Source organism: Neopsephotus bourkii, unplaced genomic scaffold (assembly GCF_033783945.1).
Source record: "Neopsephotus bourkii isolate Nb327-2 ecotype Australia unplaced genomic scaffold, CSIRO-AGI_Nbou_v1 NB_518, whole genome shotgun sequence".
In the NCBI taxonomy this organism is placed as follows: domain Eukaryota; kingdom Metazoa; phylum Chordata; class Aves; order Psittaciformes; family Psittacidae; genus Neopsephotus; species Neopsephotus bourkii.
The window spans coordinates 2537944-2555604 of NW_026901019.1; the positions used below are offsets into that span (position 1 = coordinate 2537944).

The window sequence follows — 17661 nt, forward strand, 5'->3', positions numbered from 1 at the left end:
TAATGTAATCTATTTAATGACATCATTATGTAGCCAGGCAGACATGGGGCCAGATTATGCACGGTGGGCACTGTACGCAGCGAGGAAGTCTGTACTCCAAACAGGCAGAAAAGATGCCTCATTCTTATTTCACAGGGACAGAAGTTACACAGATAATCAAGTAATTTGAGTAAATTACTAAACAACTGAAGCAGAGCCAAGGACTGAGCTTTTAACTCCAATCAGAAGACTGAGGCCTTATTACAAGGGCATCCTTTTTCTAATTTGCCTCTGGTTTCCTCAGATAATTCAATTAGCAGATAGAACACAGTCAGATAAGTAGTTCCCTGATCATTTTGCCAGAAAAATTAAATTTCTTCCATTTCTCTTCCTAAAGGTGTATATAGATCAGTTTCTAGATTTTCACTGATTTCAGTGAGATGTTTCAAGTTACCCAGGGAAGAAGATCTTAGTTAATGGAATCGCATAAAGTACAGACATGTAACTGATCCCGCAGGCAATCAGAAATCACTTTAATGGCTTGAGAACAAATGTGAACTATTTTAAATAGAGTATGTAAAGACTACAACCTGTCATAGTACATCAGATCACTACAATCACTAAACAGCTACACACAGCATCCTTCCAGTACCAGTTTACAGGCTAGTGAACTTCTGATAATGAGAACACGTAGTTAATAAACATCTCCTTTTCATCCCAAGTGATGAACTAAATCCAAACAAGTACTTTAATACCAAGACTTACAGGATTAGTGCTGATTCCTGAGGATTAGTATCCCTGTGTCCTGTCTCAACTTCGAAGAAAATACTCACCAGAATTCACTTTGGAAGTTATGTGCGTCACATCTATTTTCTTGGATTTGACCAAAGGTGAAGACCGCACGGAGGAACTTCTTAAAGAGCTTTTCCTGTGATCAGAAGCCTTGCTTATCTTAGAAAGAGGTGCAAAGATACCTGGAGAGAAAATTGTATGTGTCAAAACAAAACCAGGGATAAATGCTAGTAAAACTCTCTGGCTACTCACTCTTACATCAATTAATACAGGGGGTTTTATCAGCCACAGTCATGGCTTGCTATGCTGCCAAAGCACTTGTAGGGTAGGAAGGACCAGCTCAGATGGACAGCTGTCCTTGGTTCAGCAGTAGCAGTCATTTTTCTCCTTCTTGGTAGCTGGTTCTGTTCTGTGTTTTTGACTTTCAGCCTGGGAACAGTGCTGATAACACCTATGGTTTTAGTTGCTGCTCAGTAATGTTTAGTCTGACCAAGGACTTTCATGCTCTCATGCTCTGCCAGGGAGGAGGGGAAGCCAGGAGGAAGCAGACAGGACACCTGACCCAAACTGACCAAAGAGGTATTCCATACCACAGCACATCATGCCCGGGGAGGTAACTGGGAGTTACCTGGAAGGGCACTGGGGCTTCTGGGTCAGGCTCGTTTCAGTGGGTGGTATCGTATTCTCTCCCCTTGTTATTTTCTGTTACCATTATTACCATGGGTGGTAGCAGCAGTGGTTTGTGTTATACTTTAGTCACTGGACTGCTCTTATCCCAATCTGTGGGAGTTTCATTCTTTCGATTCTCTTCCCCATCCCTTCAGGAGCAGGGAAGGGGTGGAGGGGGGACGGAAAGAAAGAGGGAGGAAAGGGAGGGAGTGAGTGAACGAGCTGTCTGACTGGTTTTAAACCACGGCAACAGCGAAACCAAAAGGCTTAATGACAGAGTAATTCAGGAAGGCAGTAAAACCATCCATTAAAATAATCTTTTTGTCCTAACAGTAACATTCAGTCTCCGCTGTTACAAAACACAAGGCTTTGTATATCATGAGTGTCCATGAAACAGCAATTAAAATACCTCAAGCTGAATGCTAGAAAACAATTACAGGCATGTATCTCTTAAAAAGGAAGGCAAAGCAGGTAAAAACCATGGCCATTATTGCTGCAACACAAATACTTTCAATAAGATAGGTGGGAAACCAGGAAATATTTTGTCACTGTTTCAAGGAAATAACCAGAACTAACTAGAAATGTTGACTGCTTGACTGTTTCAGGGGTTTTGCAGATAGCTGCAGCCAACCACTAGGAACAGTTAAAGAATAAATCAAACAAAGAAAGTGCTATGAAGAAAAGCAACAGAATCTGTTAACATTTTATTCTACCAGAAAGTTCATCTCTTCCAAAACTGTTTTTAAACTTAAGGAAGAATTAAAGGCTGTACCATGTTTTGGTGCACACTTGAAGTACTGGACTTTTCCAACACTGCCGTTGTTCTTTCCTTCTGGTTCATCCAGTTCTATGCCAGCCCACTGGCCACTGGCAAATTCCGTCGTGCCACAAAATCTTAATGTACCAACCTAATGCAAAAAGCACCAACACAGAATGACTTTGTTACACAAGTATTCATGAGAATATAGTACAGATTATGAAGGAGAAAGCAAGTCATCTCCAAGCTTTTGATCAGAACAATGAAATACAAACGTCATGATCTGCCTTGATTACTGCCATGCCTATCTTTCCATGCCAGCCAGTGCATCCTCCAAAACTTCTTAATCCTCCTGGGTATATTTTGCATTCAAGAAAAGCAGTGCTTGTTGACAGATCTCACAACAAACAAGCACGAGACAGGAAGAACCACAACTCCAATTCAGCAACGTACAGGAGTATATGCCTAATGAGGAGTTTTCCACAACAGTAATTCCAGAATCATGGCTAGATACTTTGCTGAACTGGAGGTTCCATGGCAATGCTAAATTAAAGATCTACAAATGGATGTGTGTGTCTACAAATAAACACATGTAAGTATATATATATTTTTATATATGTTGCAAAGGTTCAAGGGTAAACTTCAGAGCAAATTTTTTCCTTGGAAAAGATTCCAATGTCTTTTATTCCCTCCTTATGATTAAACAATATTCAAAAGGCAACAAATGTTTTGAACACATTGTTATTTCAGTATATACTGTAGTGCATGCTCTGAACAGGTAAGTATACCAAGAATATCAAGACAGACCAGTCTTGGTGGTGGACCTCAGCCTCCACAAATATACATTATAAGCTCACACACTTCAACCAATCAGGGGAGGAATAACTAACAGAGATGCTGATTTAAATTCATTTTTATGCTTGATTTTTAAATTAGCTTTAGTACTAAAAACCTTTGATCTTTCAGTTGCTCAGTTTTCATTATCACATGTCATCTTAATACCATTATTTTCTACTTCACTCTTGTACCAGACTTCACAGTCTAAACCAGCACTCAGAGGGTAAACAGGCAAACTTTTTCTTTACTGTAAAACCTTCCAGCTACTCTTTCTTAATGTTCTATAAAGAAACAAATGTGATCCAGAGCCTGTTCCTCTTCAATGCTGAATTCCCTTTAAACTTGAGCTATAGGCAGGTACATCACACTCATCTGGACCCTGACTTTTCAGCTACCAAGAGATCAAATTCAGCCAGAGGAAGCTTGGTGACACAGCCACACAGACTCCTCCGTTCTCCAGGCACCAGCCAAAGGGCACTTACTGAGCAGACAGCGGAGACAAGCAGGTGTCTTAAATGGGAGATTGAAATGGCAACACTAAGGCTCCAATTTTGCATGAACCTTAGGACTTTTGGAAGGAAGGAACAGAGGACAGCAGGAACAGGAAAAGAGTTTTCTCCCAGCTACTAGCTTCCCTGCACTCACATTTCATGAGGTGTCCATTCAGTTAACATGTAATCTAGCACAGGAGGAACCAATGAAGCTGGGGGACCCCAAGTCATGTTCACTGTAAGCAGTGAACACCTGACACACCTGACACAGCTTCCTATCCTGTAACAATACTACAATGACAGCCACAGAAGGAATCAAGAGAGGAACCCATTTTCTCTCAGGCATCGACCGCTTGGCTTTCCAGATTCATTAAAGCTGATGTACTCGAGCCTGCAGAAGCAGGGAAGAGAACAGGAATCCATAAATATTGTTTGTAAAAATGCTGCCATTCCAGTGCCTTGGTCCCAGCTTCCATATTCTGGAAATTAAGACTGATCAAGAGGAGGTTAAGAATGGGGTGTAATTGTCATCATCCTGTTCTCACTCTTGCTCCACCCTGCACACAGTTATGAGCATCCAGGGGGTGGGGAAGACAGGGCTGAGATCAACTTCTCCATTCAGACAAATGGGGAAAGTGGGTGGGAAGCAATGTGGGAGTAGTGCAGAACAGCTCCTCTCACACTCTCACACAAAGGAAGGAAGGGAGGGAGGGAGGAAAGCAAACATGGAAAAGACCAAAAAGCACAGTCACATTCCTCCTTCCCACCTGCTGTATGACAGCTTTGGCTCCCTTAAAAATAAAAGCAAGCTGGAAAGCCCTGCTGGCCTTTGGCAGCAGGAAAACAGCTTCCAACAACTTAAAAAACACTGTAATAGCATACTCAATTTAAAAACACATAACCAGACCCAGGAAGCTTTATCCATCTGTGCCATGTTACAGTTCTATGGGCCTTACTTGGAGGAAGGATAAACAAGGACTAATTCCTTCCTTTTCCTGCCATAAAGCCTCAGCTGACTTGCAGTTACGTTCTCAGTGCTTTCACTGAGCAATGGCTTTCTGTAAAAGAACCTTCCATGAACTTCGTAATGAATAAGCAGCTTCCTGTCCATACTTCAGTTAAAAACTGCCCTGCATAGCTGGTGATCCCTTCACTTTGCTGACCCAACTTCAAGTATACCAAATGAAATACAGAATAAAAGCTGCTTTGCCCTCTCAGTGAGTTCACTTCACAACATTTCAGATGTGACAATTACAAGTCTGAACTTATACTAGAAAAATTACTGAAGGTAAAGGTACTTGTAAAATTTTGCTCACAAATGCCTTCAGTATTTACCAGAGAAATATCTGAGATGCTTAAAAGAACTCTAGCACTCTTACATCATTGCAGAGCCCTTCCTATTAGAGCAAATAAAAGATGTGAATGCTTAACTGCAGTATCAATGTTGCATTTTTCCAATGTATTTCTAAGATGTGCGTAGCCAGGTAGCTTCTTAGAAGCTGTTCACATTCGAGCTGGGCCAGTACTGACTGCATTCTTATTCTCCCACAAAACCACGTAACTACTCTGTTAGCACAGTGCTGCTTCCAAGATTTTAGCTGCATTGCACCAGTGAAATTGGGTTACTAGAGGCTAAGCAGAATTGAAGTTCTTTTACTGCCTTCTGGAAACTGTCAAGGGTAATTCATGAATGCACACTCGTAACTGAAAGCTGGGCAACTCGTATCTGTAACTTTTGCCATCATTTTAATGTGACACCAAATACGTTAATAAAAGCTGAGCCATGCTGAGGTACTATAGAAGACTTGAAAACCTGTTTACAGATACAAAATGCAGTGTGTGCCTGTCAGAACAGCTTCTCATAACAGTGACTTTCTTTAACACGTAACTGCTTAGCTTCCTACTTTCTGTAACCAGATCCTTACTGCCATCCAGAGTTCATACCTTCCAGTTTTAGGTTCTCAGGTTTGAGGGGTCTCCAAAGGGATAGGTAAACTGACTATCAAGAAATTATAAGAATAGCATGAAGTTGCTCATCATACCTTCTGTCCTGCTATAACAACACGATCTCCCAGTTTCAGGCCAAGCGACAGAAGCATGGCCTTGCCTGTGACATGGTCACAGTTTGGGATCATGGCTTTTGATATGTCACACGAGAGAGGCACTGCATCCAGCAGTATCTGCTTGATTTCTTTTGCACTGGCCGCTGCATCTGCCATTTCCAGTGGCATATCTACTGGATCAGGAACCACATCTGCCGGAATCTGCCCTTTGTCATTCTGTAGAAACATAACATAGCACAGGATTTAATGCTGTGACACAATAAACCTGATCAGGCAAAACCATAGCAGTTTATGAAAGTTTTTCATCTTCTTTATTAGCTATTTTTCCTAGAATACAAATGACTATAAAAACATCTGCATTTTCAAATACGGATGCCAAAACATCCTTAGATATATAAACTAGCATTTACAGTGCCTCATTTTCAAAAGTTACTAAATCCGAAGAACATATTAGTATTCAGAACACATGAAAAAGCAAAACACTGTATGTATCTGTCTACCTGAATATAGATTTGGGAAAGTAAGCGAGAATTCTGGTCTGCAATGCCAATAATGTAAAGCTAACACCTCCCTAAAAAAAAATATCAAAAGAGTTCACTTTTACCCTGTGCAGTTTACTCCTTGGTAAGGCTTATTCCAAATGTATGACAGAATGAATGTATGCTGCATGTATAGAATACACAAAGTTGATATTCCGCATAAACACTTAAATAAAACTGTTCAGGTTTATTTAGACAGAGACTATGAGAGATGAATTAAAGACAGAGTCCTTTCCAAGTAGTCCCCATTCACAGAACACAGTGACTGTGATTCCCAGTATGTCCCATTTGACACTCACCTGAGGCCAGAGTTCTTGGAGCACCAGCTCACCTTAACTCGAGGCCAGACAGCAACTAAACTGTTGGGCTGTCAGGCTGCCACAATGGCAAGTTCTGCACACACACTCTTCAGCGAACACATTAGTATGGACCTGTGCCTATCTGCTAGTTTCACTAAGTTTGTGGAAATGTGATTACTTCTGCCTTCCAAATTTGACTCAACTAAGCTCCTGGACTCAGAAATCCCCAGAAGCTCAGAGTGAATGACAAAGAGCAAGACCGTATTTGCTTTGTTTCCTTAAAAAAGTCTAAAAGTTCAGCCTTCCCTGAGCCCCCAGAACATCTCTGTCTCAACTGTAGAAAAACACCAATCCTTACTCAACATTTACTCTGGTGTCCTCATACAAGCAAACTCTACCCACTGCCCCTGGTCACAACTTTACTGCAGGACTGAAGAACACCAGCCACTCCTTAAAAGCCTACAGTCATTCTTTAAGTGAGAATTAGCCTCATTCAAGTCTCAGTTCCTTAAAACCAGGATATAGCTGGGTTAAAGTTGAGCAGGGAGTTTGCTGTGAGTTTTTAGCCATCGCATTAGTGATTGTTTCGGTCACATCAGTCCCACAATTCATTCCACCAGGTCCCTCACAAATCTTTGCATCAGCACAAGGCAGGTAGAAAACAGAGGCAAGAAAGCACATGGACACTGAATTGTTTTCCTCAAAAACGAAGCCACCTTTTGACAGCTCAAGATGCTTGTGCAACTACAAAGCAGTATTCCCTGAAACAACCGCCTCTTAAACACGCAGCTGCCATAGAATCTGAAACATGCACATGCACACTAAATAATGAGACAAAGAGGAAAACCAGTGGTTTTAAAGAGATATAGACTGAATATCATGACAAACTGTATGAATAGTGACGTTCCAGATTTCAGACCACCAGTGACACTTAAAACAACTGTATTTTCTCATTTAAAAATTCATTTGAAAATGGAGAACAGATACTGCCTATGCTACAAAAAGACCACCACCACAACAAAAACCAAAACCAAAACCAAACACCACCCTAACGCCCCTCCTTCCAATAATAACATATGTACCGCAAGATCTGTGGCTAAACACATTTATAACTCAGGCCTATTATTTGGTTAGCAAGCAGAACAATTGTTTTTTTCATTATCCAAGCAACGAATAGAAGAACACCTTAAAAGCTAACTAACAAACTAGACTGTGACACAAAAACACGAACTGCAACACACAAGTGTAACAAAGCATAGGAAATCATCCACAGTGAGTTATAAATCTCCTTCTCTCATGCACTATCTCGCCAGGTACACATTTGTAGCTAAGCAAAACCCCGGACAGATTGTTCCGTTTTTTCAGGTACTCTTTCACTTTTTGGTTAACCTACAACCTAACTCCTTACCCTAAAGGCAGGATTTGCTCCATGTTCCAGTAAACACTTGACAGCTCCTGTACACAGGTTAAATGCAGCAATATGCAAAGCTGTTCCAAAATCAAAATCACTACAGGTGGCATCCACATCTGCAATCAAACATCACAAGTATGTTAAGTCTGTTATATGAACACTTCCCCAAATGAATGGACATTCATTTGTACGGTTTATGGTAACATTTGTACAGAGACAATTATTTATGCACTAAATGCATATGAAAAGTAATTCTACATAGAATACCAACCTTATCTGCATCTGCGTATTCATACCATGAACCAATCTGGAAAATGAGCATTTACTTTGATTCCTTTTATAATACTGATGACTTAACTGCAAAACAGTTGCAATCCAGGATGCCCAATCTGCTGTGCCAAGGTTAACAAGTTTGTAACTTTATGTTTGCACGTAAATCAATGTTTCAGAAATTTTTATTTTATTGCTCCTAGGTGTCAAATTTTAACATGAGATGCACCTTCAGTCAGCTGGTTTCCTTTGTGAGCAGGGAGTGGGACAAGGGAAAATGATTATACTTCTGCTTTACATAAACTTACTTACTCATGGGCAGGTTGGAAGTAAGAGCTATCCATTTTCATAATTTCTTTGTTTTCAAAAACTTGCATTCCAAAGGGTATTTCACTGATAGCTTGAAAAACGGAGCAATGCATTTAACTACAAAAGATCTAGCATAATATGAATTCCCATCACTTATTCCCAATGCATCTTTCAATCCGCTATTAAGTTACTATTGTTCTAGAAGATTAGACTTTTAATGCCTATTTGGTCTTTGATGCCTCTCCTAAACCATGTAAGAGAAATGTCAGTTTGAGTCAATTATGTGTATGACCCTGAATTAAAAATGCCAGCTAATTTAATACACAAACCAAAAGCCAACAAATATCGGCAATAATGTTCCAACCTGAACTAGTGAGGAACATAAAACATTTCACCTCAGGGCTATCTCTATAGGCTCGCAGTATTTTCCAGTATCAGTCTCTAGCCCAGAAACCACCAGCCCTTCTCACAATGTGATAAACAAACTATATCCTAACTGTATCAACATCCTCATGTGTTTATACTAAATTAATATTTTGGGGGCAAATAAAACATCAACATATACAGAAGACAAATAACTATATATGTCTGTAACATATGTCAACTTTATACATACTAATACAGATTGAATTTTGTAAAGATACCTTTTATATACCAAATGTCAAAAGACCATCACCAGTTTAAAACTGAGTACAAGCTGTGTAGTTGTACATAACCATTAAAACTTCCACGTTTAAGAAGGCTATCAAGTAGGTATTTTCTGCACACACACAGGAACCAATCCTAGAAAAAGCAATCATTACTGTTAGCTACTGAGTCAGGAACAGCTGCTGGTAGGGGTTTTACTGTTTTAATTAGACTAGTGTGACTTCCTCGGGTTTGCAAGCTCCTGCTTGGAGTTTTTAACACTGTTTTCTTACAGCTTTGTTTTAGGTTTAAGTTGGCATAGTACAGGTGACAAAAAGGAAACACATATATATCAAATTTTAGCCAGTAACTACCCCCAACCTATCTCAGGGAAATTAATACACAGCAATGATCTGTCATTAGCAACCTGTGCAGGTTACAGTCATTGTCTAATGGCACCACACATGGATAATTCTTAAGCCTTTAACAATTTTTATATTTAAAACCTGAAAAAAATGTATGAACAAGCTAGCTCTCTGTTGTAACAATTTAGGAGTAAATCTGTACAAAGAATTTAGCTGCAGAGTGTCAAAAAGGAAACAGTTGAGCAGTAAATCAAAAGGAAACATCTGTGGTAGTGGATGTTTCACATGGGGTCTCTCAGGGTCAGTATACACTGTCTTAACAAGTTCTGAATACATTAACAACCATTTGTTCTTGAGTTCAGTATGGATCCATCCAAGACATATCTGCTGTCTACATACATCCTCCCTTCTCTGCAAATTGCCTGATGAAGTACAGAGCTAAGAGTATTCCTTCTAGTAGTTCAGACCATGCATTGTTTTCATGTCACAGGGCAAATCATTTTGTACTTTTACTGAGATTTAAAAAAAGGAACATTTGCTTATTCAAGACCTGCCAACTGCCAAGGCATTTAACTAGAGTGGTTTCCTTGGAAATCTGAGCAAATTCCCACCTCTTCTGTAGGCACTACACAGGAGGAGATGGGAACACCAAATGCAAATGAGGTCTAAAAGAAGAGTTGATCTGCTGATGCAAATTATGAAGACAGGACTAGTGAAATGCAATGTGGACTTAATCACTGGGCAGTCTTATTTTGTCCTGTGTTACAACCCTACACTTGTTACCTCTTCAGGTATGTCATACCAATACTAACAGCGCTGTTTAGTAATTACCTCCATGGTGAGTCGGGATCTGGTAAGCAAACCTTGTGTACTCAAAAAACCTGCTAGCTTTTCAGGATTTTGAGTCTTTAGCTACAACCAGCTAAAAAAGGGTATTCATCATTCTGCAAAATGGCACAATCAGAAGGGTATCCAGTAAAATAAATTAACATTTGTACAATCTTCATATTAAAATTACTTACTCATCTTGATATCCTGACCAAATGAGGAACAAATGGTTCTGGGTCAGAACCACTTCTGTATTTCCATTTGCATTAATACAGAGAGGGCTCCAATTACCAATCCTTCCTATCACCATTCCTAAAGGTATTATCTGTTTATGCCAGACTTCTCCTTACACACAATCTTCTAGATAGACGAGTGGGAAAAATGAGCCCATCAATGTTGCTTAAGTCACTAGCTTGCCACCTGCTGTCACCAAACCCCCACTTCTCCTTTACTCTTCTCCCAGGATATCAAACATATTTCTCGATGTTTAAGGAATTTCTAAAACCCTAAAAATTTACCAGAATAGTTACATCTTTGGTTTTCTGCATACATTCTCTTAGTACTCAAAAACTTAGAATTAACCTATTTTATTTATGTTCTCTTATGCTTTTCTACCATCTTATACAAAGCCCAAGTTTAAAAAGCAGCAATGGAATAAGTACAATAAACTACAAAAAAAAATAGGTTAAGAAAAAAATAAGCCTATAAGGCTGACTAGAAGAATAAGAAATTAGAAACTATTTATGGATAATGGATAAACAAACCCCACACTTAAAAGACCGCTACACACCAGCTTAGGGTCAACACAGAACAAAATACAGACAACTACACGAAAATGAAGTAACAAAGCCTACCTTTTGGCTTTGCATTTTTCAAAATAACACTAATAAGTTCTGGAACATCAAAGTAGGCAGCATAGTGCAAGGCGTTCATGTTTGTCCAGCGGCTGCGTAAACTGCTATCAGCACCCAAATCAATGAGCTGCGTCGCAAACTTTACAGCAGTTTCAACATCACCTGCAAGGTTAATTGTGTAAAATATGGATTAGAGATGTATCTGACCCAAAAAACATGCACATGCTTATGTGCAACACATAATGAACATTAAGATGTACCCCAGAATAATTACTATGCCTTTCTTTTTAGCATTAGGATGCAAAAATCTTTGCCTTTTATCATGATGGGCTCAAATTTCTACCACAGTATGCAGCAATATCACCTGCTTCTCTCTAATGTAAATTGCAGGCTGCAATGCTGAAGTTTATGTTAAAAGATCTGCCAACACTGGGAAAGCTAACCTGTGCCAGACCTCACTTAGAAACTTAGCTCAAACTCACAGGGGAACCCCAGTCACCTACATGCTCTAGTTTCACTGATGATTGCACCTCACTCTGTAGCAGCCTTTGCTATGTTAAATATATGCTTAAGTTGGTACCATTGTTTACAATTCCTGTTACCACTAACTCAAGCTACGGCACAGCCATAATTGTATCTTCCTTTCTGAAGGCCACTAGAAGAACCAAAACCAGGCACTAAAACAAAAATCTACTGCAAGCAAAAATTCTGTAATAGTCAGTGGGATTAGCCTTTGTGAATGAATTAGGGTTTTACATCTATAATGACATTTCTTTACTCACCAATGCCATGAGCCCCTGATTTGCAAGTGTAATGCAAGAGAGTCATATCAGTCAGTCCATCTCTGTCATTCACATTGCAACCCCTTTTAATGATCTGACAGACAAATGGAAAACAAGCACATTTTAGCTTTGGCATAATTCCAACATCTGTATTATTTAGTAAGTTATTTCAGATATATTGCCTCATGGATTCATTTTAATGGTTAATAACAAAGAAGCCTTCCAGAATAGACTATAACTGCAAGGACTGAACAACATGCATAAATGCAATAAATAGCTCTATATGAGTATCATTAACCTTCATTGTTTAGATTTTAAGGCTTCTATATATCATTACTTCCAACATAAATTTCACATGCTGAAAAGTTAACTGCCTCACTGAAGAACAGGAAAATGACATTGTTTACAAAGTCATTCTCCCTTTGTTCTCTGATCTCTCAACAATCTTTTCCCTCAGAAGAAACCCAGAGTTTTACTATGGTAGGAAGAACCTTTACTATACTCCCCACCTGTCTAGAAAAGTCTATAATCCAAAAGAACAGTAAGAAAGAAGGATGGAATTACTAGAAACAAGGTGAAAGCAGGCTATTGCAGGTTGCAAATATATTTCAGTTCCTAATTAATTTTGTGCCTTGGAAACATTACCCTTATGGTCAGGCTTCACTGTAACTTCATATATTGGAGTTTAAGGTTACTGCTAAGTAACTGAAACACCACAGATCTCTGAACAACTGCTTTCAGAAGAAACATTGCTCCTGCCATCTATCGAAATGTACTCGATTTTTATCTATCTTTCTCTTTCCACTTGAAAGTCGACAGCATGTGGAATACAAGACACTGATCAGGATATACTTGTTAAAAGGCAGAAACTGTATCTGCACTTAGGATTAGTTCTGTTTCTGAGTGAGCTGGTTTTATTTGCTGTCACCATTGTTTCTTTAACACTGAAGGTATTCAAGTATCTTCATTTATACCTCACCTCATTCCCAATAATATCAATATTTTGCTGGACTTGTGGAACCCACTGCCGTAAGATAGCAAACAATTCAGAAACTGATGTTTTGGGGTTGAAAAGTATTTCTTGACATGCTGCATCATTGGGATCAAAGAAGGAAAACTCTGTTAAAAAAATAAAAGGGGAATCATTAGGTACAATTGTAAGTTTCAACATACCTCTCGTTTTTCAAACTCGGAGGCAAAAGACCAGCAGAGAGTCACGTCACTACTGATCACACTGGCAAATCAATGTTGAATTAATTTAGAACGTTTTCTTTACCATCTGGTCCATTTTTCCTTTAATACTAAGGTCTTGCTTACACTCCTGAAAAAGCTTTGAATTAGCAACCAATATAATGGTCCTGCAAGATTGATTTTAAGTTTACGCAAGGACCAAGAGAGATGTGCAGTGGTTATGATAATAAAGGCTTTCTCTTACTTCAAGCTAGCCAAAGACTGCTGATTCTAAGCTGTTGCCAGGAACAAACAAACCTCTTGATCCTTCAGTGATTAAATGCATATATGATTTCTCCATTTGCTACAAAACATGTATTTTCCTCTTTCCATCATAATTTACATAAAACATATCAAAATACCAACACATGCACAAGTCAGGCAGGCATTCTATGGCCTCCCTTATCTTCAGACAGTTCACAAATGTGCCAGTCCCAGCTGGTGGCAGATGCAGGTAACAAACGTCTTTAAAAATTAAGCCATGGAAGAAAGATCAGAAAAATATACCTATTTTTTAGATTTTAAGCTTCACATCACTTCAGGTAACCCAAAGTATAGGTGTGAAAACCACCTTGTTATTAAAGCATATTTCATGTTATTTATATCTGTGTCCCTGTATATACATATACTGTATTTTAAATTTGTGGAATTTCTTCCAACTCTGGAAAACTATGTAAAAGAATGTGGATAGCAGCAGCTATTAGGAGAGGGAATGGAAGCAGAACCTACTGTCATCAGCAAATGACTGAATCATGGAAAACACTGAACTTTTAACCCCCACTGTAGCCATCGGGGAATTGCCTTTTCAAAAGGTTTTAAATGGATGTACAATGTCAGCTTACATCAATCACAGATAGAAGGCTCTCAGAAGAGACACACAGGTTAAGTAAAACAGAGCCTCTAGGTGTATGGCATGGTATAAAGTACCTCTGAACCAATTACCACCACCTTTCCTCAGAAATAGCATACCACACTTCTAGATTCCATTAACAAATAAAAGCACAAATAGAGCTTGTTCCCTGGCTCCCTACAGTTCTTCTAACTGCATTGCCTTCATTCAACAAGAATGAAAATGAGAACAACTTCACTGATATACTTAGCATGAATTCTTAAATGCATCAAGCATACAAAAATCCCAAACCCCTTATCTCCCAGCACTACACAAAAAGTGCCTCTTACCTACATCCCATGCACTGACATAGATGTACTGATTTATATCTGAGTTCCATATAAACCACAGCTGACATATTGCTGAAAGCTATGAAGTAAACAGACAACTGAGCAACCTGATCTAGTTGAAGATACCCCTGCTCATTGCAGGGAGACTGGATTAGATGACCTTTGAAGGTCCCTTCTAACTCAAACTATTCTATGATTCTATGAACTAACCCATACGATTAACAACCTTACACAACATGCATGATTCTTACCCTACCACAAAGGTTTCTAACTGCAAACCTGAGCCAACTTATGTATCAGAAATCAACTCTAGCAGACTCACAATCAGCATGCTAAGCTAAAACACCTGAGAACACATTAAGTATTAATAACAACCACTGTAAGTGCTTAACAGGGATCAGCTGCAGTGTTTGCAAACATTAAGAGAAATACGAGACAATCTGTTAAAACAAAAAACTCCACAAAAGTAGACAATGGCATCTAAATAATTTAAAACATTACTTTCTCCACCTTTCTCACGCATCGATCACAACTGTATTAAGGAAAAATAAATGCACTTAACGTAACAAACAAGAATATTTTTCTGCAGTGGTTCAACCTACTTTACCCAAGTTCTCTAATATTACTATTACACAGGTGACAGTGACCTCCTATAAAAGCATTTTTTTTAATTCAGTGAGTAGGCACAGACCAAGTAGGACAGGTAACAGTGATACTGCAATGTTATTAGAAGATAATACAGCACAAAAATAGTTAAAGAAGGGCGAATGAAAAAATTTTCTAAGGGATACAAAAGCAGGACAGAATAAATTTTGGCAGCACACAGAGTAGAATAGGATGGAAAGGTTATGAGAAAGGGATAAACCATGTAAAGACACATGCTGTGTACTAAAATACACTGTATTGAACTGTTGAATTTCCAACTTGTTCTAACTCATCAAATGGCTCTCAAGAATGCAGAGTCTGTCAAAGACAGAACATTATATATATTTATGGTTCCTGAATATAGTTGACTGCTGTAATCAATGCACCGGGGGGGGCGGGGGAATAAGAGGTGGAGACAGTAATATTTAAGTTATATAGATGCTATTGACATCTGCAATATTCAAAGACATTATAATTGTAGCTCTCTATGAAGATCCTTATCTCATGACATTTAAATGTTATATATCCTGCTTGTAATGTTGTAATTTAAGAAGCCAATTCAACATTATTTCGAAAGCTGATCACTTGGCACTTGCTAGAATATTCTGATTTCACAGTCTTTATCACAAACATCTACACTTCCAACAGAAATACCCCCATAGTCTATTGTTTACATATTGAAAGCACAAGAAAACGTGTACCTCTGGAGGTTTTAAATCTGATGTGGATGCTTACTTACATTAAATGACTGAAATCTTATATCTTAACACAATATCCAGTTGTACACTGAGATGTAAAAAACCTAAAAGTATCACACCACACACATATGCAGAAGAAACAGTAAGAACAAAAATAAATTACAATTTAAATTTGATGCAATAAAATAGAAAAAGCATGGGTCTTCATCTTTCATTTCCTTCAAAAATAACAGAGAATTCATTTGATAAGCAGTAAACTTTTTCTGAAAATAAAGAATAATTTCAGAGTTGACAGCTTTTCTTAAAATTCATTACTCAAATCTACTCTCTACTGATTATAAATTTACTGTTCAAAGTACATACCACAGTCTGAAGGCATCGGTGCTGCAGCCACAGAAAAAGTAACAGATGTTTCAGAGTTTAAGAACCTTTCTCTTTCAATGAGGGAATCTCCTTCTAAGGAAGGTTCTGGGAGGTCCTCTATGGTCATCTTCTAAAAGCCACTTTAGAAAGAAATAATATATAACCTCATTAGAAATACTTTGGATTAGTTCTATCATAGTATGATATAATATGCAAAGAGACTAAAATCTTTCCTTTTTGCAAGCACAAACGATTACTACCATTTACATTCTTGCAAACTAATACGATGAATTAGTAAAAGCTAGTAGAGTGTGGTGTCAAGGATAGTCAACCTCTAGTTTGGACTTCATCACTAAACTTGCATGTTATTAATGGAAAACATGGTATTTCCCCCCAGTTTTCCACTTGAGCAGTAATAAAAATAGTAATGCTGTAATAAGCAATCACAGGGTGATGATGAATGGATTAGTGTGTTTTGCAGCTTTATGAAAATGTGAAGCATCAAGTACCTGTCTTCATAATCTGCATGCATATTCCTTTCCTTCACCATGAGCAAGAACATGCTACCAGCTACCGCTCTCTCCTCTTTTCAGATTCTCAGCTCTTTCATCTTCCCACGCAAAGCTGCAGACAATTCATCACCAAGTGACTCACTCCTGGACTCATGATTCCATATCAGCTCCTTTCCCAGCTTCTCCTGTTTTTGAAATAGCTTACTTACCACAGTGTTGTAAACCTCCACCCCAGTGTTGTTTCCAGTCAACTTTTCCGGCCTTAGAGCAACCTAGAAGAGAGAACAAAGATTAAATGGCCATACAGAACTATAGTGAAATTTTCTAACAACCAGGCCAAGTTATGTTCCAGTTACAGTTCACAGGCTAAGATTAGGAGAGCTGCTACCACTTGTAAGACATCTAGTTGGGAAATTTTGTAACAAAACACATTACTCTGAATAAAAACAAGCATTATTGCACTATTGGAAACTACATCTCACAACTGAAAACCTGAAGTTCTGCATCTTATATTTGTATCAATAAATACTCAGGGTAAAAGCAGTGCTTCTGCTAAACAACCTAAATTTGTATTCTGCAGACTGCTATACAGTGCTCTTTACTCAGGAATTTGTTTAGCCACTTTGCTTGGCAGAAATAATTCATGGAGCTTTAAGGCATGTTTGGGTTTCTTTTTACATTTAACCTTTATACATGAGTTAACAGGAGAAATAAAATGCAGTCTGCTTTTGAGAGTTAATTTAGTTTTTGTTTCTTACACACAAGCAGCTATGTGAATTAATTCATTCTAACCTTCCCCCAGATATTGCTGTGCTATTTGGGAACCTCACATGATCTACATGGTAATATAAAAGGCATTTTAAGAGTGGATTATAGATGATAATCTTGAAATAAATAAATGAAAACATCCTCTGCTTGCATGCCATGCACAGTTCACCCTGTCCTTAACTTGGAAAAGAGGTCCACATGAAAAGTGTGTTTTTCTCCAACTCATTTATTTCTTCAGTCTTATGCAGCTGTACAAATGCATTTGCTGGCACAAAGGAAAGATCAAGGAGGAGGCCACTGGGAAGGGCAGGACTAATTCTTCCCACAGCATTATCAAATTGCATTGGCTTAAGCATTCTTAAATTCATCAAGGCCAAAATATCACTAAGCTATT

The 17661-nt window shown here is 38.5% G+C and overlaps 1 protein-coding gene across 3 annotated transcripts in view; it reads right to left on the reverse strand.

Moving 5' to 3' along the window:
* Positions 1-17661, reverse strand: part of CLIP4 (CAP-Gly domain containing linker protein family member 4) — a 54739-nt gene that overhangs the window by 9992 nt on the left and 27086 nt on the right. For 2 of the 3 annotated variants that reach the window (XM_061350551.1, XM_061350550.1), the window contains 9 exons: positions 16709-16771; positions 15988-16127; positions 12852-12991; positions 11873-11966; positions 11091-11252; positions 7835-7953; positions 5568-5804; positions 2213-2348; positions 813-953 (listed from right to left, as the gene is read on the reverse strand). In XM_061350551.1, the coding sequence (XP_061206535.1) occupies positions 813-953; positions 2213-2348; positions 5568-5804; positions 7835-7953; positions 11091-11252; positions 11873-11966; positions 12852-12991; positions 15988-16114 (1156 nt within the window). In that variant the 5' untranslated portion in view covers positions 16115-16127; positions 16709-16771. Of the gene's footprint in view, positions 1-812; positions 954-2212; positions 2349-5567; positions 5805-7834; positions 7954-11090; positions 11253-11872; positions 11967-12851; positions 12992-15987; positions 16128-16496; positions 16612-16708; positions 16772-17661 lie in introns of all 3 variants that reach the window. The other variant, XM_061350552.1, reaches the window with a different exon arrangement.